Genomic DNA, 25,741 nt, shown 5'->3' with positions numbered 1-25,741 from the left:
CATGAGGGATCTTTTGGAGAAAAATATGCTTTTTGCCTTTATTATTGTGATGGTTTCACAGGTGTATTCACATAACGAAGTGTACAAAATTCCACACTATACATGTAGTTTATTATTCATGGATATACCTCAATAAAGCTTTTTTTAAAAAGAAGCTAAGCATTTTTATGTGCCTCAAGTTTTATGGTTGATTATGAATAGCTGATCACATACACCTGGAGGGTATCATGAGGACCTCCACAAAGGTGATGGAAAAAATGTCGGTAAATTAGTATAAGCTTTAATTATGGAAAGGAATGTTCCAAGGATAATCTCGTTCAGATGAAGGGTCTTCAAGGGATATGCTTGTGCTGAGTTCTGTGAGGAATGACTAGCCTCCGTATGCACTGATGGTTTCCAAATTTCTTGTATTTAGTCTTAAAACTTATAAAGCACTTTGCAAACATGAGTGTAAACCCAGCAGTACTGCTGTCACCTCACCAGGCACCTACCTCCCTGGGGTCTCAAGCACCCCCATGACCACCAGCTCCGAGACCTTCCCTATTAGAATGAAGTTATCTGTATAGGTGGCTCTTTCCCACATATAGGTCATTCTTATATTTACACCTAGTTAAGCCTGTGTCTATCACTCTTCAACACTCCCGATGGTTTATTTCATCACAAAAGCCAAATTATCCTTATGCTTATAGAATCCTGAATTGATGTGGCTCTCTGCTTATCCACCTATTACCTCCCAACTCCTTTTCCTGTCCTCTCCGTGGTGTGCTGTAGACGAGCAAGCCAAGGAACTTCCTGTTTGTTCTGCCTAGCATATTGTCCCAATATTCATATGGCTCACTTAAACCTTTGTCTATTCTGATGTCATAGTAAATCATGCCTTCTCTGGCCAACTTAGTATGTGCACCTTTTCCACTTTTTTCTCCATAGTATGCAGGACTCTAGTAAAACCTCAATGTGAGGCTCCACCAAACCTACAAGGTAGATTTTAAACTTTTTGCTTTATTGCTGACCACCTTTTAGTTCTTTCCCTAAAGAACCCTGAGAAGCCAAGTTGTGTGATTACTAACATTGCCAAGAAAGTTTATCTAGATCCAGTTTTGCTACGACTGGCTGCCCACTTCACAGTAAGGAGCTCAATGTTAACTACCTGTTGCAGTTATTCCCTCAAAGTTCATTTCACAGTGGAGCTCAGGGTTAGTCATTACTGGCAGGTTAGGCTCAGAAGTGTAGCCTAGGTGAATGAATAACCAAACTGAAGACATACATTGCCTGTGCTTATTATAGATGCTATCCTGTTACTGACAGGACAATAACCATACAGTGAGACGATTATACACTGTCCAGAGATATCCATGCAACTCAGGTTCTCGGACCAATGTGATGAAATATATGCTGCTCTTTATTCTAATGGGAAAATCTACCAAGGTCACCTGAATGACATCTTTAAACAGTGTGATTCTCTCAAGTTGGCCTTTCAGGTAGAGCGCCATCTATAAATGAAACTCAGGTTGGGTAGTGAGGCAGGTCAGGTACCTGTGATCTCAACCAATTGGCAGCAAGGTTTTCCTCTGAAATGTAGAACATCAGTGTTTTGTGGGTCATATGGTCTGTCACAAGTATTCAATGCTGCCCAGGTGCAAAAGCAGTGATTTATAATGCCCAAGTGAATATTCCAACAGGTCAGAGGGTTAAGACTGTCTGCTTCTGGGGTCTCAGAAATTAAGGCAAAATGGAAAAGTAAATTGTCATGTTGGAGGAAAAAACCTTATTTCTAGATTAACAGGCATACACCAAGTGACGTATTTGTCCCAGTGAAGAAAATCTGAGTTAACACCCATGCTTTAGATCACTTACACACCCATGTCTACACACTGGCCTAACTAGGAAAATGTATCATGCCTGCATCTCTCAAGTATGTCAGAGGTACTACTACTCTTTGCAAGACCCAAGGATGTGGTCATTTTTACATACTAGTTTAATGTGAAGGGTAAGTCCTAATGGCATCCATTTGGCCTTTAGGAGAGCTCCTTTTTGAGGACACTAGTAAAACCTCAATGTGAGGTTCCACCAAACCTACAAGGTTTTAAACAATCTTAATCATCACCTAGGTTTCTCTAAGCCCCCACCATTTTGACTTTTGGTCACAAGTGTCCCTGATTCTCACAAACTAGTTTATAAGCCAGTATCTAAAGTTTGGGTATTTCTTCAACAGTTCAAATGGCTAATGACTGTAGAATCCCTTGGCATAGTAGTACTGGTCATCATAAAACTCAAGTGGTTATTCTGGCTCCTGGCCTTTTCTTCAAAGGGTTCAGGGTCTATGAATTCTGAACTGTGTCAAGTCTATGTTCACAAGACCCAGGTTTTTTGATTATATAATCAAAGACTGTCATCTGTTGGCTAAAGGAAAACTGCTTTGTGTCCAAGCCTTCCTCAAAATCCATTCCTGTAAAAGCTGCTCATGTGTAAGTAAAACCCTTCCATGTCTCTGGGTGGAACTGTTCTATTTCCTTGGGTAATCCATAATTTCTTTATGCCTGCCAAATTGAAATAATGATTAACAGGAAATGAAGGTTGAAAATTGTTAAGTTTTATCCTGAGGCATACTTTCTCTATGCAAGGGAAACACTTTAGGTGCATTCAGAAGGCTTGGGGTTCTCAAGGGCCTCCCAAAATATACTTACCCCAACAATGTGCTAGTAGGATTACAAACTTTCAACTATTTTAATTCAGCAATCCTGCAAATTAACTTTCCATTTGGTTTCAATCATGTCAGTTTTAACTAACATTATTTTGAGTACCTAACAAAAATTCTGGATTCCTTTGTTTTGAAGTAAGAATTTTAAGGCTTATATTCTGTCCCTAAATTAGCTAATGTCATTCTGTCCTGATATTCTTAGTCCATTTAAATTGGTCTGTGGCAGCAAGTAACCCAAGGGACCCCAAAGTGTCTCCTTTCATGGAACCAGATGAACGAACACCAAACACAGCACATCAACAGACTGGCTAGTATAGGAGAGGAGTCTCACCATTCCTAGGCTCATTTCAACCTGGTTAAGTTCCAGATTTTCTTCAAGGTCTGTCACACACCACCCCTGGTTACAACTTCTATTAAATCCAGATCCAAAAGCCAGAAAATCCAACTGATGCTAGATTTAAAAAAAAAAAAACAAAAAACCTTTTTATTGGTAGAATAATTGGTGGCTTACATGAATTAGTTTAATTGCAAGCCAACACCCCTGGGATACATCCATTAGGCATGGTTCCTTTCCAAAAGTGCTCTAGACTCTGGTCCAGTAGAGGGCTGAGAAATTTTTATTTTTTGCCCCACTCTAATGCAAGAGGTGGGTCCTCAAGCTAAGGCAGCTGTCAGACCCGCACCAGATGCCCACTGTTCTCATCTTCACTCAGTCTTCGTGCTGCCTCACCATTTCATCTCCTCCATCAAGAACCTACAAGCAGTACCACATTCCTTCACATGTCCTTTATCGCTCAAAACTAGGCTTCTCAGCCCTCTATCCCTTACAATCCAACCACTTCTGGACCACATGATGAAAAACTCAACTATCTGAAAGGCCAATTCTTATTCTGAAATTGTTAGGAATAGACTTGAAATACTCAGATCAGGTGAGATAGTTCCAGATGCTTAACTGGAAACAAATATACAGGGGTAGAAATCTATGTAGATGTTAACAGATATATTTAAAGTATGAGAGGCATACATTTCAAACACTCTGCCCAGTAAGTTCAACATATTAAAGCCTGCAAATATTGCCTATACTCTATCACCAGTGTTTTCAATCATGTTTACACAAATAAGAGGCAGAGTGTTATCATGATTAAGAATATACACTGGATTGAGAATGCCCAGGTTCAGATCCTGGCACCGCCGTTTTAATAGCTATTAAAAGTTCTATCACACAAGTGCTACAGACTAAATAAATTAATGTACATGAAGTGTTTTACAAGTACCTAGGATATATTAAACAAGAGATCTACATACTATAAAGGTTAGCAGGCTAACAAAATTGTTTCCTTCCTATAGCAATTTTCCTAGAATTGGCCATGAAAACCACCTAAACTCAGAAGAAACAATACTGAGAACATGTGTTTCAGGTACACTCAGGGCCAAAGTATGGAGGCCAGAGTTATAAAATCCAAGTGGAGATGATCACTCCAATACTTATTCTTCATGTGCTTTCCAGGAATATATAATTACCTAAATTTAAAAAAAAAAAAGGCAAAAAGAATTATGTCTCAGCCCAAGGGATACTGATACTACACAAGACTAAAGACTCCAATTTTAAGTCAATAATGTTAAAACAAAATCTTTGTAAACTGAGTTGTACCAGCCTTTTACTCTTTTCATTTGCATTTATTTAAACACAGTTCTCAAAACATTTTGAGTGAAATTGGGCCTCCTTTGGTAAGCAAAGGACTTGAAAATAATATTTAAAAAATGAACAGGCAGTCTTCAGTTTGCACAGGTGTAGTGTTCCCTTCTTTTCCCCAACTCTGAAGCACCCAGTTTTTCATATAGTCTAAAAGCTAGAAAAACAAGAGTACATTTGTGGTGGAATGTATTGTCACTTGCTGATAAGTACTTGAAATACTACCATCCCCTTTTAACAGCTTTAAGAAATCAGCCTTTTAAGGCATACATTGTGTAACTCTTTTTTCTTATTCCCTGCTATATGAGATACAGATTACATAAAGGCTGACAAATCCACATTTATATAAGCATTAAGCATTTGCTGTATTGAAAGATTTTTAGTTCTAATTACTAGCAGTACAGAGTTACAGAGCATAATTTTTAACATTTATTTGCAGGTATATTAAGTATGTATGTTTCATGGATGGAGAAAACGGACCTTTGTCTTGAAATTTACTACTGACAACCTAATCTTAACAGTTCTGCTAAGCACTGATATGTTAGAAAGAAAAGTAAAAACCGAACTTTATTGTTGCTTTTTACCATTTGGTAATATTTTTTTTTACACACAGGCTTCGATCTTCAGAATACCCTGAATTCAGTAGAAAAACCTTTTAAATGAAGTTTTGTACAATAGAAACTTCTCAGCAGTCAAAATTTAGACTGTAAAAAAATACATGCAAAACATACTTTTCTGAAAACACTTAACTTTGAACAAAGCACCGAACTACACAAATGCAGAATGAAAACAGCATTTCAACTCCACCAAAAGTAGTCATCATAAAAGGTGTAAAAGTCACCTAACTTCACTAGGCACTGTTCACTTTTTAAACAGGAGACAATAAAAAATATTGTCCACAAACAATATCCCAACTCTAGGGCAGGTTTCAGAAAGTCTTCATCTTCATGCTTTAATAGCGACCTGGGGGAAAAGAAAGAAATAATATGTTTCAATACTGAGAGAACTGATTCTCCAGTATACTTTGATTTTGAGAATTTTAGACAACTCTTCCATAAAGAAATTTATGTTCCAGATTCTCTCCTGTGAAAATAGAGGAACACCTTCACACAAGGGTTACATAAGCAATGAGAGAACTAATGTTAAAGCAAGAGAAATAACTGGAAGTATAATTTAATCTAAGACCCAAGGTTTTAAGTCACTCAGATGTTTCCAAACTATACAAAAATTCCATGGACTCCTAAAAAGAAAAGCTACAAATAGTGAAAGGATATACTATACGTTTACTGTTTTAGTTAGCAAGAAAAATAAAGGGTTTTCATATACTTTCTTGAACCCAACACACAAAAATAGGGGGGAGAGGGGGAGGTAGGGCAATAAATATGGATGAACTACTTGCATGAACCCATCTGCAATGGTTTGGCAAGTTAGAGCAAGCTATACACTATTACGACATATAAACAAAACTATCACAGTAAGAACTTACGAGGTGAGTATGAACGAGATCTGGAACGTGATCTGTATCCTCCACGACTATAGTAAGGAGAAGGTGACCGCCTTCTGTAAACAAATGGCAAGTCTAAGACTCTGTAGATCACAATGAGACTAAATGACACATAAAGATTATACACACAATCCCTTTTATCAGTTTCCAAAACTAACAGACCCTCACTGACCTTTAACAAATTTTACATAAGCCATGGGGTTTCAAGGTTTATCTCAGTCCTGAGAATGAAGCACATTATCTGCCTGGGTACCAAATAATCACTCAAACTATAATTAGTCAAATAATCCTTGCTATGTAGGATCCACTGCTAACCCATTTTAAATGTAGTTAAAGTATGTTAAGGGAAAAGAAGTTATCACTAGTTCCAACAACACCCTCATGAACATACAGTATCACTAGTGCTTCACATATTCAGTTGCTCATTCTAAGATACTTATATAACATAAGAAGATAGCTGTCAGGAATAAATAGGCTAAAATTATGGGTTCATCTCAATGACCTTAATTTATAGCATCATCTCATTAAGGTACAAAATGATACCACTGTGTAATTTACCTAGTATAAGCCTAATTAACTTCTATAAACACACAAAAACATGTACACATTGGTAAATCTGATTTGTCAAAAATATTTTTTACAAATGTCATGCAACAATTTTGTGTGACACTTAGAATTTAACTACTGAAATACTAGTAATCAAGTGTCTTTATGTGAGCCATTCTATTGTACATATTTTAAATCCTCTGCTGGCATACCTGTAAATTTGATCCCTGTCTTGAGCAGCTCTCCATCCTCCTCCTCCTCCACCTCCTCCTCTGTGAAGACAGAAAAGCAGTATGTAACTTTTTAAAGCTGCAAGAATATACAGTTCAGGTAGTAAATAAAAATCCCACAAAGCTTAAGTGAAAGTTAGTTTTGTTAAATGATGAAGAGCTACTTTTATAATCTTTCTTACAAACCGGTGTAGAGCTCTCTCTGGTGGCTAAAATGAGTATCATTAGAACAAAGAGGCTAAAATGAGTATCATTAGAACAAAGAACATTTCTAACTGAACTTAGCTCAAGTGTTATTACAAAAACCCAAACCTAAAACATTACTTTTCTTAGCCTCCACAAATCAATCCAAAATGCTTTAAAAAAAGAAAGTTGTTTTTTTTGGTTGGGGATAAAGTTCTGGACAGGAAGTAATGTCAGGGGCACCCCTTATGGACTCACTTCTATAGGCAATGATCTACCAACAATTGTCAACTTTTAAAAACAAAGTCAATAATGTGAGAGAGAGAAAAAAAGGGACATCCATATACCTTGACACCACACCAAAATAAGACGTATGTTGCTAGCTATCGAAAAAGGAAGGTCTAAATTGGTTGCTGCTATTGAAAGAGAATTTTACTGAAATTTTTACCTTTCAAAGTATGTTGGCCATTTTTCTGCCAACCCCCTAAAAATGTATCTTAACCATTATTATATTATTGTCCCTAAATAATTCATTCTTTGGGCTCCTCCAAAACTCAAGTTTTCTCTCTCTTCCAGTGCCTGGTACATTAGATACACCAAAGAATTGCTTTGTAAAGCAATGACTTTCCAAATACAGCTTATGAAACTTACCTTAAAAGTGAAACAAATACAAACAAGGGAAAAAACTCAAGTATGGTCTCTAATTGTTTCCACTGTCATGTTTGAATCCTGGGATCTTGGTTGCTATACAACTTGACGTTTAAGAATTAAACCAGAAAGACACATAACCTCAAAATCTAGTTTAAACTCTAGCTCTGGATTGCATAAAAGGCAGTGATTTTATTAAAGGCTAACTTAGGTATAGCAGTGCTGCTTTAAATTATGTTGCAACTGATTCAGAAGAGATGACGCTTCCTTCAACTGTTTTGGCAATTTAAACCTCATTACACTGTTAACTTACCTGTATGATCTGCTGTAATAGTCCCGATCATCATAGCCTCGATCATATCCTCTGTCATAGTAATCTCGACGGCGTGAGCTGCCACTGTGAATAATAATGTGTCTTTTAAAATAAAATATCAAGTGGTCTTACCTTCCTAAACATGGCTTTTGGGGTTAAAAACTTCACAGATTATTTATTAGTAGCAGCACACCTTGCAGTGTGGCTCATTTGAGTCTTGGGGGCAACGCCACCCACACAGCTACTGAGCAACTGCTTTAAGTGCAACCTCTTTATTATTCTTGTGGGCAAAAACAAAGGTCTACTAACAACTTTAGTTCCGAGGCAGGCCTTTTCCGATAGATGTATTAACTAGAAAAATGAGTATTATTCTCATACAAATTCTCAGTGATACTGGATAAGCACTGCCCTTTCTCTTTCCTATTTTAACAATGTACATTAAGAATATTTAAAAAATCTTTTGGTTAAGAGGCCACACAGATTCTGCTAACTTGTTTTCAACTAAAATCAGTTTTCTGACTTATTCACAAATTTTACCACGGAAAAAAAAACTCGTATTTGTAAAATGCTGTTTCTGGAGTGAGAAAATGTTCAGCTTATTACAGAGAACAAGGTAATCATGGCACAATTCTCTACCTTATGTAAGTGCATTATATTTATATTAAAAAAATCTATAGTTTTCTGCCATTAATATACACACTGGTGAGAATAATGACAAAGGGAAGAAGTATCCTGTCAGAGTTCACTACAAAAACTGGTCTGTGTTCCACTCTGCTCAAGGAAACGAAAACTAAAAAATGTACTTGAGGAGTTGGATGAACTTGACTTCACCTAGAATGGTTAAGTTTCCAATGTGGGGAATATGGTCTGATCAGGAACAATTACTTAGTAAAGCCAAATACATGACATTTCTTTATAAGTGGGATCCATTCTGTGTAATGGCATCAATCAGAATTTGTGCACAAATAGAGTGACTGATATGTTCTAATGAATATAGTTCAGCCTGTTAAAAAAAAGAACAGAACGACTTTTCCCCAGCACACGTAATTATTGAAGGAAGTGGACAAACTGAACCATCTATCAAATTTTTACCTTGAAAATGAACTTACTAGGTAGGTCTCCCCATGTAAATCCCTGGTGTTGGGGTATGTGGTCTTTTTGTAATAGAGAAATCAACTCTAATCCTTCGTCCATCAAGCTCCATTCCATTGGCACGCTCTTTTGCCTTAGAAGACATGTAAGTCATTATATACATCCTGGAGAGAGCCACAAACTATCCACTAGCCATTTAGGTTGGACTGGATGTTTCAGGCACATAAAATTCTTTTAAATGTTAGCTAGAACATTATGGCCTACAACTTAATAGGTTCTTCCCCCCTTAAAATATACTCATTGTAAATAAGCTAGCCATAAAAACTCAAGTTTATCCAAAAAGCCACAATGACCAATCTAACCCTATGAAATACTTGGAAGTAATTAATGTACCTAACTACAAATCTGATAATGCTTATATAGCTTTAGAGCAGTGCACAGTTGCCAAACTATGGCCACTGAATGAAGAATTTAAATGGCTGGGGGAGATGAAGGGAAATCAAAATAGTATTTCATAATACATGAAAGTCACACAAAATTCTAATTTCAGTCGCATAAATGTTTTATTCAAACACAGCCCAACCTGTTAATTAATCTATATACTGCTATACTGCGTACGACTTTTGAATCACGGCAGAGTCGCTAAGTTGTGACTGGGATGCAAAGCTTGCAAAGCCCTGAACAGTCACTATCTAATCTTTCGCAGAGTATTTTACTGATCCTGTTATGGAAGCAAAAGGCTGGGATGAGAAATGCTTATTAATTACACGTAGTTCCTTCATCTAGAATATACACTAACAGTATATATATATATATATATGAAGCAAAACACCCAGTCCACTCCAAAAACTAAGCAGTTTGTTCAAAAATTACAGAAACATTCCTCTGTCTCAATAGAACTTAAGCTTCTAATTCCAGTATGCTATTTTCTAACTTGAAAGTTTAAACCTCAGAAGACAGCTTCAGGCACTATATAAATTATGCTATTTTTCAGAAAGCTAACTGCGATCCTATAGCAAAGCAAAACCAAGCAAAATTAGGGAAACTAGGAGGCCTATACTGTTAGTAACCTTGAGCAAATCTTGTTTTATACCTTTTGCCATCAATTACTACTACTAAAATGAAGATGACTGACATCTTAAAGCATCCCTTTCAAATCTCTTCAATTCCATTAGGTCATCTATTACAATTACTTGCAATCAGTGTATAATTCTTCCTTTAGTAATCTGGTTACTCTGCTTCAAATTTATTGTTTTATAAAAATTAGTATAATCTTCATAAAGCATATGTTTTAATCTAGAGCTCAATTACTAATCTCAACATTGACCTCAATGTTTCCCAAGCTTTTCCTCTTCTTTCCTCTGTCCCTACACTGGGGATGCTTTAGCTGACTTTCCTAAAGGTAGCCCAGATTCACACATGAAAGTTTTGGTCTACATATTAAAATTTCCTGCTTCCTATCCTATATTCTGCCTCAAGTCAAATTAACATCTAAATGTGAAAATCACTTTTCATCAACATACACTCAAAACCAGTTCCATTCTCTGAGTCATCACTTTGTAATGTTCTTCTCCATTCTAGAAAATAGCTCAATGTGAACCCTAATTAAAAATATTCTAAATGGCATCATTAACATTATGTTTTATGTATCTGTATCTAGGTATAAGATCTGCAACAGGCAGACAAGAAGTAATAGATGGCGATTTAGTTCTGTTCTCAAAAGAATGCAATTCTTTAACTTAAGCTACAGTCATACAACCAACCTATTTACAAGAAAGCAAAAACTGTCCTTATCCAAATACTTGGTCCTTAGTACTTAACAATAAACTGGTATTTTCCAAAGGTACAGGTAGACTTTTACTTACTTCCTTGGCATCATCTACGTTTTCAAAATATACAAAGGCAAATCCTCTGGAACGTCTAGACTGCTGGTCATATACAATAGACACATCAGCAATAGGGCCATATTTAGAGAATACCTCTCTCAGATCTCTTTCTGTAGTGTATAAACTCAATCCAAACACCCCAAGACAACAGTTGGGATCAGGATTTGCCTAAAAACAGAAAAATGGATTTTGTACTTTAAGAGTTGTCATAAATTGAAGTTTAAAGAAACTATATACAAACTAGCCAGAAGTATCACCAACAGTTAAAGTAGGTAACAAGCAATTATACTCAGCACTATTTTTAAGTTACTTATGTTATAGCAAACACTGCAAGCATGTTTAAGAACAGGCAGAAAAGACTGCAGAGGGAATGATTTCAACTTGAATTAAATGGGGGAAAATAGGGCCTCATACCAATTAAAAGCAAATGGGCATTTTTCTGGGGGAGAACAAAGGACAATTTGCCTGAGAAATTCACCTTCTAGGAATTTATTCTAAGAAATATCTGCACATTCACAATATGCATATGCAAGGATAAGCCAAGTAGCATTTGTTTTAAAAAACTGGAGGAAAAAAAGGCAAATGATTTAAATATTAAGATACTACACATATGATGGGATACTCTGAATTACCACAAAGGTATACAGAAAGAAGGGCATGTCCCACTGTTTTTATAGAAACAAAATGTATGGTGTTTATATACACAGATGATTGAAGCTAAAGATGTTATACAAGTTTGCAATCATAAAAGAGCACAGAAAAATAATGAACCACATGCTATTGACATTCCAGTTGCCATAATGAATTTACCTGAAGATTTCATTTGTTTCACACATACACTACAAATTCCATTCCACTCTCAAAAACAAAGGCATACACACTCTACAAGACCACCTTGGGTAATACAATGAAATCACACTATATCCACACTGAAATGGCATTTGGAACCTCAGAGGACATAATAAAAGCCTTAATACCTGAAAAAAATCTGCTTAAAATTAAATGGGAAAGCCAGGAGTACATTCTCTATAAAGAGTTATTAAAACAAACCCAGAAAACTCGAGTAACATTAGCAAGGACGTGTCGACCTGTTACATGATCTAATGAACTAATATTTTAACAGGGGCTTACAGATGGAGATTTTTTTTACTTTGATGGACTCAGCTATACAATGTGACAGTATTTTACTTAAATGTGATGGCCCAAAGGTATACCATTACATGGGAGATACCTTAAAAAGACTCCAAAACACCAAAATGCCCCTAGTTAACTCATGTAATTCACTGCTAATGCCCCACCAACAAAATCAGTTCTAACTAAAAACAAAACAAAAAATGAGAAAGAGGGACTGTATTATAAAGTGGCTTTCAACAGTTCATTGTCTCAAAGAGTTTTGTTCCCCATCTTACCCGATTCCCGACATGACGCCTGCGAGTAGACATGGGAGAATGACTGTGGCTATGCCGTCTTCGATAATCTCGACTGTAAGACCTGCTACGGGATCGTCTATGGGAGCGGGAGCGAGATCTTGATCTTGTGTAATGCCTCCGGGAACTTCTTCGGGATCTAGACCTGAAAGAGAAAGGATTCAAGATTATGACTAAGTAGCTGACAATAAGATATGGCTTTCAATTCTTTTAACACTCTATTCTAGAGTTAAACCCCAAAAGATGGAACACAATCCAGACATAATATACTAACACGGTACCAGTTTTCTTTTGTATCAGTAGTTTTTCAAGTCTGCTAGAAGAGTTCCAAAACTACTAACTAGCTCTCTCCCCAATTAAGAAAAATAGATTAACATATTCAATATACTTTGAAAATTATAAAACATGCATTTCATACTAGCTTGATTTATGCCCACCTTTCCCCCTCAAAATACCACCTTCTCTTTTTCTGTTTTTCCCATTATGGCCATCATTCACTTAAGATACAATCATCATCACAGTTTTCTCCAGCAGTGTTTAAAATAAATAAATAAATAAATAAATAAATAAATAAAAATCAACCAGCTACTCTTGACTAGAGTGATCATATGAATTGTCATCTAAACCAGGTACGACACATAAGAGAGAAAAGGGGTACATGCAGGTGACGTTAATTATGCCTTATAATAGGCATAAACTGGGGCTGTCCTGGGCAAATCGGGACATATAGCCTAACCTTGACCAACATAAAAAAAGTGCACTGTGTTTAGGTATTTTTTAATACACAGATACGTAATTCTTGACTACACCTATTTAATAATTGCATTTACTGAAAGCCAATGTTCTGCAGTCTGTTTGCCATACTAATAAGCAGTTTACTTAAACTCATAGTGAATTCCTCACAACAATTCTGAAGAACTGCTACTATTAATAACTCGCCTTTTATAGGTAAGAAAGCTGAAGTTGAAAAAGGTTAAGTAATCTGCCCAAGTCAGAAAAAATAGAGGTAAGATTTGAACCCTAAACGAAAGCCCAGGCTCTTAACCACGTAGTCTTCTGTCTCCCAGAACTTAGGACTAAGTTCATTTCTAGTACCAATATTAAATAAGCCAACAAATGATCTAACCCTCTCTGTCTTCCTAGTTTACAAAAGCACACACCAATTTCAAAGCTAAGAGTAACAGAAGAAAATCCCAAGATAGTCTTTCTTACCTAGATTCAGATCTGGACCTGGACTTTGATCTGGAACGCCTGGAATCTTCCTTGGAGCGAGACCTTGCAGGGGTATGCCTTGCAGATTTCCCAGATCCATGAGCACTTCCACTTCTGGAAGCAGAACGGGATTCCTACACGTAGATGTCAAAAGTTTAATTTGTGTACTTTTTGGGCAACTTTAAAAACAAATAAGCTGCTGTGAGATAAATGGTGAGGGAAAGCAATCCCCTTCCAAGATAAGAAAACATAGGTAAGGGCAGGAACTGAATATACCTGGTATAATAGTTACACTGCTCCAATTGACATAAGTCAATTCTTCCACCTTTTTTGGAGCAGGGACAATAGGAGTTAACTGACCCCACTCTCTTCAGGAAGGGGTGCCAAAGCCAAGCAGGAGAGGGAACTGTTCAAGGATTGTGTTTTGGGAATGTTACTCCATAATGACTAGGGTGAAAAAGAACCTCATTAACTATGACACCTACATCTTTTACCTATTTCAATCAAGTTGCCATCAATAAAACAAAACCCTACAAAATTCATAAAACTTTTGAAAAGCTTTTTTTATAAGACCTCAACTTTTCAAGTTATATTTATTGTTGAGTGGGAAAATAGACAGAGACAATCTGTTGTTCTAAGTCCTGGACAAAGGCAGAAAGCTAATGGAAAGCAAAGACCAGCCTGAAGAACATTACACCCTGGTTCCATGTAACCCAAAGATTCCCAAACAAAGCAACCAGATGGAGCTACAGCAGCAAGGCAGTGACTGTGCAGAGTTTAAGAATAGAAAGGGTATCAGAGATCTACAGTTTCCTCACATAAATGGAGAGAAGCCAGGGCAAACTGATGGGAAACTGGGAGTAAGTAGCTAGGAAAGTTACACAGAAAATATATTAAAATCTGAATATTTTAAATTAGGGGTTCCTAATCTAGGCTGAGGAAGGGAGTGAGCTTAAGAACTGTACGTAAAAACCAAACTCTAGGTATATACTACACAGCGCTTTCCCAATTAAAAGTAGCTGGTAGATAAAAGTGGCACCTAAAAAGGGAGGATCTCTAAAGAAACTAGCAAAGGCATGAATAAAGATTCCCTAGGTCATCATCAATGAACCAAAGGTGCAGATAGGACCAAGTAACCAGCAGATAGGCATACATATATATTAAGTAATGGAACCAGGAAAACGTTCTGCCAAAGCACAACAGAAACAGTGGATGAGGCAAGAACCCACTCAGTTTGATAGCTAACTAAGGCATCACCAAGCACAGTTAACTCCTATTTCAGGTTATCTAGACAAATTAAAAAGCAAAGTGTAGTGAGTCTTTCCACCAAAGGGAGAGCAGAAAAAGCCAGACTCAAAAGGAACCAACATTTTTAACTCCCTGTATGGGTAAGAACACTAAAGCTACTGGATAAAGTTATCAAGAAACCACCCTGTGAGGTAACCTCCAGAGTATTCTGACCATTCTTGAAAGGACAGAAGACACAGGATTATTTTAAGTTACAGCCCTCAACATTTTAGACTATGTTCTAGGGATTTACAGCAGAATGGAGAAAATTTGGAAAATCCTTCCTATGATGCTCAGGGAAAAAATTTATATGCAACACAAGAGACAAATTAAAGCCTGAAGTTTAGAACACTGAAGAAAGAGGAACTTAGCTGGTAAAATTAGTTCTGGTCTCTAGGCCCAGAACAACTCTACAACTCTACAAACTTTTCAATAGGATTTCAAAGTCGTATTAAATATAGTGTAAAGTGATACGAAATTTGACAGCCTCCTCTCCTTCACTCTACAAGTTATTGTAAAGAGTCAAAGAAAAAAATGGTACTCTTATTAGTGAAAACAGCTACCTTTATACACCAATGGCAAAAAAAAATACTGCAGCTTTGGGGACCCCAATTAAGTCCCTTGGCTTTCTTTTGCAAACATTCTGAACACTGAGACATTAAAAAAAGCACAATTAGCCTCCCTTTTCTCCTTGGACAAAGAGAAGTTTTTTTTAAAATACAGGGGGTGTAGTTTCTGCCATCTTTGCCATGCCACAGGCAAAAGCTAATCTAGATGAGGAGATAGAAGAAGGGACACAAAAGTCACTAAATTCTTTTGTTTATTCCAAAGCTAGAAAGATTTTTATGGAAATGATACTGACTTTTAATAGAAATCGAAGGATTGCCATGGAAGGCAAAGCAGTAACATGGCTGCCTCACACACAAGAATCGAAAAGTACCAATAAAGTTACAGTTAACAAAAATCAGCTGGGGTCTGAGTATATAGGCAGAGAGAGCAGAAAGTCAAGATCTCCCTTTAAGCATCTTGCTTCATTAAACAGAAAAGCTGTATTTCAAGCTGAGATGCTTTACCAGTCTGTCCAGTAAGAGGGAAGAGATGGCATTTTTAGCCTAGGACATAGGCCTTAATGAGGTTTCCTCATGAAATTCTAGTAGGTCAAAGATCAAAGATACAGTATCTGCCAAATTATCTTTAAGATTTTTCACGCAGCCTCTAACTGGCCACATGCAGATATATATCCTGAGCAATCATTTAAATCAGAAAATAGGGGAAACACCAGAATGTGTAATTCTTCCTTCTATCCTGACACTTGGATAGGCTAACACCTAAACAATGCCTCCGCATACCTTCCTTATCAAGGATATTCTTAAAGAAGCTAAATCCCACTATAGTTATGTTGGCCATTAGCTGGTTTGGAAATAAAAGCAAGGAAGCTTTGCCTGTCTGTAAAAATGAGACATTTTTAAATGGTGAGCTAAATCTAAAAGCAAAGTTAACTTTAAACCTTAATCCAGACATATCTGCAAAACCAGCTGGGAAAGCCCCTGCACACAAGGGAAATTCAAAGTCTACTCTTATGGCTTACAAAACTTTAAGAGTCAACACTTTAAAAACCTACCAAGAAGTACTCTCCAGACATCAGTATCTCAAGGAAAAAGACCAGGAACTTAAAGTTTGTATGAATAAGATAATGAAATGCCAAAACCCCCTGAAAAATTCCCAAGGAGTCAAGTTCTTACAGACTGGGTCTTGGTCATACTAATACACCAACTTATAAAGCACACATATCAGAAAAAAACAAATTCAGTCTTCCAATAAAATGCCTTAATCTGAATCTCCCTGAGAATGACAGTATCTTAGAAAAACTGGAAGAGATGATAGAAGTAGGAATAGCCATTCAACTGCTAGTTTCTCTTGTATTGTTTTAAAAACTGGATGCAGATTTGATTATGAACCATGGTTCTTAAACAGAAATATGCAGAAAATCTATGTAACATTTAAAAATACAAGTCCCTAAACTATTCATTTTAGTAGGTCTGGAGTTGGGTTTCTATGTTTCTTAAAAGCACAGCACATGTTTATTTATGGTGCTAGTTAAGTCTTGAAAATTTACTCAATTTCATAAATTTTATGATTCCTATCTGATTTTTCTTGGCAAAGGACACCTTCCTAGAATCTTGTTTCTGTTGGCATCTCTGCTCCAACTGTCCCTGGTAGTAATCAGCCCTCCTGAGACATGTTTCTTACTGCCTTCCCCAAGGCAAGAAGCCCCTTACCTCCCCAATGGACAGGGTAGACAGTGACTCAGAGATACTCTGGCCAAAGGAAAACATGGATGAGAGGGTCCACTAGAACCAATGTTTTTTTTTTTTTGCCTTACATCTATCCAGCTTGGGTCATATAATCAAATTTCAAACTGCTTTCTTACCCTCAGAGAATTAATAGGCCTTTTCTCTTTTGGACCCCAAGGACTTCTCAGGACTCCTGATAACAGAACCCATGAGCTTTGAACAGAAATAGAATATCCACTCACATCACTTTTACCTCAGCGCTCTATCTAAATTTGTAAGTAATTCAGAATACAAACCCAACATTATTTAGTAGTAGTAATTTGTATGTGGCAAGAAATTTTGCAAAGCAGCAATTGGGGCAACACAAATGATGGGAACTATTGTCTATAAATGGTAGTATTTTTCTGCTTGCAAGATACGGAAGTATAAAAAGCACAAATTTCACATTCACAAGAGGCTCATAAAGCCCCCAGAAAATGGATCCTTCCAGAAAAGTCATCTAAGCCATCTTTTCTAGGATCTATAAAGATCTGATGACTCTCAGAGAAAATTTTTTTCAGGTTGTCTTAATTTCAGGAAGAAGTGATACCCCAGGGTTTCCCTAGTGGGTACAAAACAGCTGTTGGTTGGCTCCTACTGGGTGTTTATTTAACATGTGTACTTGTCCCATCCAACCGAAGGTAAGTACATTATAAATCACCTGACTCCTCTTATTTAGCTCAAACAAAACACACACACAGAAGGGGAAATGACAGAACCTCTGGGTTTATTTTCCCAGAAGTGGTGGGAGTGGGAATGAGAATAAAGCTGCTTTATTATCTACACCTCACACATTGTAACAACTAAGTGTTAATAGCAGAATACAGGAAAAGGGAAAAAAGCACCTACTACTACTGCCACTTGGAGTTAGGTATTTTATTCACTGTGTGACCCACCTGATTCTAAGGAAAGCCACTACACACTTTAAGTGGTTACCATAGCCATTCAGCTAGAGTAGGCATTAAACAGAAAAGAATTAAGAATCATCCTTGTGATTTAGTACACATGCATCTTAAAGATAAGGCCTAAGTGGTCATAGCTTTCCAGTACTGCCACCTGGAAAAAAATTAATATTTTCATAAATACCAAAAGGAACTATCCTCCAGGAAAAGATTCAATCCAATGATTTGCTTGGATTTTGAGGGGTTTGGTTCTATAACCATCTTGGTGACATTCTTTAGGAAAACTTTGACAAACTTAGAAAACATTCTACTGCACATTGCTCAGTACTGAAGGATAAGGGTCAGTGCACTGTAGGAGTCCAGGGAGGTGGCACAGAGCACAGTTCCAACTCTGGAGGTACTCATTCACACCCCAGGACCAGCAAGTGTTAAATGGAAAATCTAGACGGGACAACATGAAGCCAACTGTTACCACCCATGCTGAAGAGCTAATTCCTGCCTCATTACTTAACTAGAAAGTTTTTTTTAAAATTGCATTTCAATCATTTGACTAAGAAGTTAAAATTAGAATTACCTAATTTAAACGTTTCCCCTGGAAGGCACTTCTTTGCCCTGTATATATTTTCTTCTATTAAACAAATAATGCATGCATGTTTAGCAAAATATACAGGGACACATAAACAGACTAGTAATTACTTAGCGTAGTGCTTTCTGATTCCAGATTACTTCTTATCTTAACTTCATTTTTATTTCTTTTCTTCATTCTTCCGTTTCAAATTCTGACTTCTTTCATCTTCCCCACTTCTCACAAATTGCTCAATATTCTACAAGTGGGACTTCTGGTCTGATAATTAGCATGCATTCTTTTATTTTTTCAAATTTCAGCTTCACTTATTCCTGAGCTTCAAATACTCATTTATAAAACTTGTCAAATGACGACTTCCGCATTTTCCTTCTTCAACATTAACCTTAATAGAAAAAGAACAGGATGAAGAATAGTTTAAAACTCCAGGATAAAATCCAGTGCCAAAACTGAAACTAGAAAAAAAAAACCCTTTCTTGTTTTGGATTAAAAAAAACAAAAACCAAAACAAAAAACTAAAATATGCAGCTCAAAAAACTGAAACTAGTTGCCTGTTGGTTCTAAGATATCTAAAATAATCAATCTGATTTGTCTACTCCAAATTATGCTTAAATTGCATGTGAAGTGCGTGACTGAACATTTACTGTTCATCTAACATTTTAACTCTAATTACATTTCACACTTCTTATTGTATTCATCAATGGAAAATATGCTGTGTCAAAAGCACATCTCTAGTCAAAAAGTCCAAGAAGGGAAAGCACGGATAATTCATTTGTACAATGATGACAAGGCTCAGGGTTGAGGAGATTTACAAATTGTGACTGTCTAGACAAGGTCAAGAAAATTTGATGCCACACATTTTTGTACTGCATATATAAAGAGCTCTGTAGAAAAACAATGTCAGGGAATCAAAATTTGGACTATAGTGTTCAACCCACCCTTAGAAGGCTGCTCTTGTCAGATTTTATAACATGGTCCAACTACCAAATTTAGAACTAAAATCGTTAAGACAAAATCAAATCAACCAACTCATGCAAGTAGCTATGAAGGAAAGCAGAACAAACTTGAATCCAACAGTGATGTTTTCAAATAATTTTTTTGAAAATATCCCCCTTCAATGAACGAAAGTATTAAAATCTGTGGAAAGGAAGAAATCCTACTTTTAAATTAAGGTGGCAATATTTGGAGGAAATTATAGCTCACTTCCTGAAATTATTAAAAAGACTCTATATCACTTAACAGATCAATAAAGTATAATAGTGTCTGTTGAACACTTAGCAAAATAAATATTGCCCTCCTAAAACATCCTAGCTTTCCTGCATTTCACATTATCATCTTTAATTTCATTGTCAATAGTTTCCTCTCCTAGTTTTATTTTCTTAAGGGGAGGGTTAGGGGTGGGACATGGGTTTTAAGCTTTCTTAAAAAAAAAAAAAAAAAAAAGCCTTTATACTTATTAGGCATAAAGGCAACCATGGCTATGGGGATCATGGGAAGTATTACGATGTCCTGTCTTTTCTAAGAACATAAGTATAATTTTCAGTCTAGTTTTTCAAACTGATTTATTTAATCTAAGAAAAATTTTAAATAGCTTTTTATTTAAGGGAATCACAGTAATTGGTTTTCTTTTTATGTCCATCACTAAAATGTAATGGGAGATGTTTGCTGGCAGCACAAATGTAATCGTGGAATCAGAATGCCCAAGCAGGTTTCCTTTTAAGGCCTCCTAAAGATTATGTACAGATGCAGGGCTTAGATGCATAAGATAACTGGAACGGAGGCCAAAGCTCTAGATACCAATACTTTTCTATATGGACACCTTCCTGCTGTTATTTCATTACCCATTCCCAGCCTTTTTTCTTCTTCTACATTCAACAAAACACCCTGCTAGATAATGTAAATATCAGGCATAGTTCAATTCAGCTACTAAACTCAAGAGAGGCTGCTTTATATAACCAGAAGACCAACTATTGTGCTAATGTTACTACACACATTTGGTTGAGCGCCTACGTAGAAATTTAGCACAGACTTGTCCCATCCTCAACATGGATTTTATTTAAAATGATTCTAGGGATTACAAATGGAGTTCACATAATGTTAAAAATATGCAAACTTTTTAGGTTGATTGACAAGGTATTTTAAAAATCGGGAGACAGGCAAAGAAAACTCACTGATCTTGTTATAAAGGTCAATGCTCACATCCATGTAAGGATTACTTTATTTTCCCTGCAGCTAAACTCTACTAGAACTTTGGGTAGATAGAAAATCCTCAAAAACTGTCAATTCTCAAAAAACCCCTATCATCTGACATGCCTGAATCCGCTGTAACCCTACACTTTTAAGAGATCTCTTCCAAAACAGTACAGACTCTAAATTTACCGTCATAAGCATTCAGTACTTTCTACCAAGATTACACATGCTTTTTGACTTTTTCGGAAGACTTGTTTAAGCACAAAAATCAATGCAAAAAAGGGGCCTCACCCATGCTGTCATTACTTGACAATCTATATTGATAAAAGTTAGCAGTCTGAAAATAACACCCAAAAGCAATTCAGAGCAAAGATTTTTGGGAAACTGAAGACTTTAACTTGCTATAGTGAAGAATTTTTTTTTTTGGCTTGCATCTTTAAAAACAAGACTAAGTGATGAAAATACCTAATTCTATGCGACTCACACCCCCCAAAAACTAAACTGGGTAAAACACTTAAAATTCCCAAACAATCTCACCACTGTATCTTCTAAGAAAATAGTATAATTACGTGCAAAACCTGGTCAACATTAACATAATGGCATTCCTCCAAAGAAAGACCTATTTGCAGCTCTTTCCATCCCCTTGGGCAAAATGTGAATTCAACAATAAAAGTGTTAATATTTATCACATAAGTATTGGATTTTTTTGGAGACAAAGGGGGAAAATGCTGTACACAAAGCGGATTCCATTTTTAACACCTCTCTCACCATCTGAATTCCTCTTTAATCTTTTGACAAAACCGGAAGTACTTACCTTGTAATCACTTGTAATTTCAGTTTGAAAATGCCACCTTCTAGTTCCAGACATTATCCACAATATTAGCATCCTTAGTTAAAACCAAGAAAAATTCTTCAACTTGGTTTCTTCAAGAGACTTGACCTAACCAGACTCACCGTTAAACAAAACACTGCCAACTATTTCCTCCCATTAGACATTAATTCAATCATTTATTAAAGGTATTTGGTGTGATGTCTAAAATTCTTTAAAAGAAATTGATTTTGAGATGGTTCAGTTTTGGAAATTAGAATTCAGAGGTGGGGCCCAAAACAAAGAATACAAAAAGACAACCCAAGACTAAGCAGAAGAGAAAAACTGCAGAATCTGAAAGGCAGTTTGATGGGATGTTATCCAGATGCTATTCACCCCGACAGAGAGTAAAAGATTGTGTTTGTATCGCAACATTTTACTTCAATAGCCAATATCCTGCCAAAGTATTTTCTTAAATTGCTTGCTACTGTAATCTGCACAGCAGGACAGAAATCAGTACCATTTGCTACCCACAATAGTGTTACCTTAGTTTTGGGATTCTCTAGGTAGACTAATTTGTAGAAACTAAAGGAATTAAAATCATTAGGAGGGTAGAATTACATCACTGCCAAAACCAAACACACAAACCTTACAAACCCTAAATATGGAGGCCATTATTACGTTAAAGATTTATTACCAGGCATCTCTATATTTGCTACCAACTCTTTGTATCATGTTCTTAAGACTTCCAAATTGGGATTTAACTGCTAAGGACTTCTTTTTGCAAAGGGGCTAGCCAACTGCTTTGCAAATAATGTTTGCAAGCAACTTTTGGAAAATACTTAAAGAGACTTGAATTTGGAGATGAAAAATATTTTATTTTGCACGGGTTTGGCCAGATCTGAAAGGTCTAATTAGTGACTGATTTTAATTTAAATCTATCAACTTGAACACAAAAAACTCTACAGATAAAGGTAAAAAGGTATACTCTGCCATAACTAAAAATGTGCTAAGAACCACAAAAATTCAAGAATGCACCTTGGCCACACATTTAGGAGCTAAGAGGACACAATGAACCACAGTTCTAAGTGTCAATATATTCACACAATAAGTAAATACTGTATGAGTGACACAGCTGAGGATAATTTATTGCACACACACAACCAATCTGTTTAGGAAAGGAATTAACTTCTAAAGTTAAATTGGGATCTACGGCTGTGGAAGGTGGGGTGGGTATGGGAGTGTCTGGTTAGAGTCAGGTAAAGGAGTGGGGAAGATGCCATCAGAATTAAGAGATTTGTAATACAAGCGATTACATCAACAGACTATAGACTTAGCGATTTACATGAACAGCTTGAAATGTCTGAGGGCCTATAGTGGAATTAAAGTGTATTTTTCAGGCTCCAGAGAAGCTATTCATCCCAGGTATGTCCAAGATTATTACCCTGAATACAACTTTTTCACCACTTGCAAAAGAATTTATAGCCAATCAGACCTGTTTCAACCTAGTCTTTTTAACATTATATTTAAATCTGTTCCACTGAGGTTTATGGTTTTGCCAAGCATTCTTTAGGAGTCCAAATACTTGTCTGTTTTTATGTCTATTCTAACCACTTCAGGTTCCAATACACCAACCGGAAAGCAATCAACATACAAAACAAATGACAATCAAAACTAGGTGCAAGTATCCCACAACTTCAAAGGTCAGAAATTTCTCCCAGGATGTCCAGACCCTTACGTAAGAAAAATCCGTCGATTTATAACGCACAGCTTTACTTTAGAACTTTCTCTCCTACTTAGTTAATTCCTATTCTATGTTAACAGAATTGTGAAAAACGCTAGGACGTGTATTCTCGTAGAAAAAAATATCAATTCAGAAATTTCTAATTAACGGGATGACAATGTCCCGAGTGGTCTCAATCTAGGACCTGCTTCCAACAATTGTTTCTTCCCTTACACAAAATACACCGATTTATTCTTCTTTGGGCAATTTCTCATCTTCCCAAGCACAATACTGGATATATTCAACCAAGAGCTCTGCTAGTTAGAAACCAGTCATTTTGTATTCTCTCAACAGTGCAAAAGTACCCAATTTTTGTTTTAATAACTGAGAGCTTAAAAATTGCTTTCCAGTCCAGTGACAATTAGTTCCATCAGTATATTCCACTGACAGAATCCAGAAGTCACAGCTTTAACTACTTGTGAGCTCAATCCAAACTTTCGACCCTAAAGAGCTTAAATAATAATCTTACTGGTTACACTAAAACATCCATCCTAGGGAAAAACACCAATATTCATCTGAATAAAGGCCAGATCTAGTTAGTTCAAATCAAATCAATTTGACTTAAGTTACACAGTTAAGATCACTAGGGCTCCAGGAACTGAGACAGAAAATCTCTTTCTAAAAACGCCGTTCTAACAAAACTACCCAAAATCTATTTTATATGGATTTACTCAGACATTTGAATAGACTTATCTGGCAATTCCTACTGAGATTGAAAGGTGGCTCTACCGGAAAAGGAAAATCTAACAGGGAAACTGCAAAAACAACCGATTATATTAAGAAAAAAAAAATCAAGCTTTAAGGTACTTTTACTATACTTCCAATAAACTCTCCTCAACCCCCAAATATGAACGATTCTGGCAAGCCTTGTATTTTTGCATCTCCATTACTACCCACATCCCCTCACCCAAACCCAAGCTTCACATTACGTTTTTTCAGCCTGGGAACTGTCTTATTCTTGCCATTTCATCAACCGCCACTGAACTCCACATTTAGAAGGTGGAGACTTAAAAAAGGTGTACTAATACAAGCAGTGGTTCACAGTATTAGAATACCTCAAAACAAAGAACGGCGCCATCAACTGCTGCCCGCAATTTCTCCTACACAAGCACGTGGAAAAATCTACTCCCTAAGAACAAAATCTCAGCAACCTCCTAGTCTATTTGGATACTGGTAACCATTTGCGGTTTTAAAGCCCTTTAGATATCAAGGAAAACCACTCCACTAAAACAAAGCCCGTGCGCTATCCCCTCAAACTAACGGAACCAGAACTTAGTCTACCTCAGGTTTTCTTCATATCCTAAAAGAAGCCCCAATAACTCTTCAGATTCCATCTTTTTTGGGGCCCATAAGACGATCCTCTCGTGACCTAAAACTAGGGCTAAAGACCCCAGAGAACCTCGCCCCTCTCTTTTCACCCCCCACGCGGCCGATGAGGCGCGCCCGGACGCGCGGCTCCTCCGCCATTTTGTGCCTTTGGCAGCTCGCCGAGCCCGCCAGCCCAAGATGGCTGCGGTGAGGCTTCGCAGGCGAGCAACAGCGAAATATGATACTGCTCCCCTCCCCCAACACCGAGGGGACGCAGCGGCCATTTTTTATCTCCCGCCCCCCCACCTACCCCTCATAACGGAAAAAACCGCCATCTAGAGTACGGGGCCACAGAAACCCGCCGGTGGACTCCCACGCGACTAAACACATTACCCATTGGACTTTAAACCCGACTCCCCTCCTCCCGGCCTCGGACTCCAGAGCCCAAATCGCCCGTTTCCCGGTCAAGGCCGATAGGCCTGGAAAAAGATGCAAGAAGCTGGAATCACACAACCGCCCCCTGAGCCACCTCTACATACCCGCTCGCCGTAGTTCTGCTCGCCGCTGTCGCTCATGACTCCTAACAGCTGTCGTCTCCCGATGTGCTTCAATCGAAGCTGCCAACTTCCTGCGCCTTCTATAGAGAAGCTCCGCCGCGGCCTCACAGGACTCACTCGTTCCCAAGCCGCGAGAACCCGAGCGCTCCGCACCGCCTCCGCACGGGCTCTAAGTCTTCCGGACGTGACGCGGCGCTCCTTAACCCGGCTCCTCCCCCTCCCAGAACGCGCGCTTTCTTGGCTCCGCCCCCTCGCACCCGGCTTTCCCTTTCCAGCGCCGGCGCGTCCCCTACCGGACGTGACGTAAGCCCGCCCCTGCGCAACCCTCCCACCCCCTATCTCTCAGTCTCCGTGAGGCGGGAAAGTGTGCGAGTAGAGGGTCCTCTGTAGTGGTAGCTGGGGGGCATAGTGATGTCATCAGCCACGTCTGAATTCCTTCTAAAACTTCAAAGGGAAACCGTTGAGGCGGAGGAAAGAAGTTGGCGATACGCTCCGTTTTCACCTTTCCAGATTCCTTTCCTCCGCTTTATTTCTGTTTTTGTGCCTGCCTCTGGTTGC

The 25,741-nt window shown here is 37.5% G+C and overlaps 1 protein-coding gene across 3 annotated transcripts; it reads right to left on the bottom strand.

The window, feature by feature from the left end:
• Positions 1-4,939: 4,939 nt before the first annotated feature.
• On the bottom strand, positions 4,940-25,370 carry TRA2B (transformer 2 beta homolog). 3 transcript variants are annotated; one of them, XM_037024124.2, is made up of 9 exons: positions 25,166-25,370; positions 13,433-13,566; positions 12,203-12,365; positions 10,773-10,961; positions 8,925-9,040; positions 7,816-7,899; positions 6,654-6,713; positions 5,878-5,978; positions 4,940-5,354 (listed from the first exon to the last, which is right to left on the bottom strand). In XM_037024124.2, the coding sequence occupies exons 1-9, from the start codon at positions 25,199-25,201 to the stop codon at positions 5,344-5,346; spliced, it is 894 nt and encodes a 297-aa protein (XP_036880019.1). In that variant the 5' UTR covers positions 25,202-25,370; the 3' UTR covers positions 4,940-5,343. The 3 variants fall into 3 exon arrangements, with proteins under 3 accessions (XP_036880019.1, XP_017504283.1, XP_017504282.1); XM_017648794.3 differs by having other exon boundaries at positions 5,878-5,948; positions 25,166-25,369; XM_017648793.3 differs by having other exon boundaries at positions 5,878-5,951; positions 25,166-25,368.
• Positions 25,371-25,741: the final 371 nt, after the last annotated feature.

Source organism: Manis javanica, chromosome 3, assembly GCF_040802235.1.
Source record: "Manis javanica isolate MJ-LG chromosome 3, MJ_LKY, whole genome shotgun sequence".
Classification (NCBI taxonomy): Eukaryota; Metazoa; Chordata; class Mammalia; order Pholidota; family Manidae; genus Manis; species Manis javanica.
The sequence above is the reverse complement of the archived record's forward strand: the minus strand, read 5'-3'. Positions and strand labels throughout refer to the sequence as shown.

Coding starts and splice junctions, on each gene's coding strand:
- TRA2B (XM_037024124.2), bottom strand. CDS start 25,201: ATGAGCGACAGCGGCGAGCAGAACTACGGCGAGCGG. Junction 10,962..12,202: donor GGCGTCATGTCGGGAATCGG/GTAAGATGGGGA, acceptor TTCTGTTTTTAG/GCAAATCCTGATCCCAACTG. Junction 6,714..7,815: donor TATTACAGCAGATCATACAG/GTAAGTTAACAG, acceptor CTGTCTTCACAG/AGGAGGAGGTGGAGGAGGAG.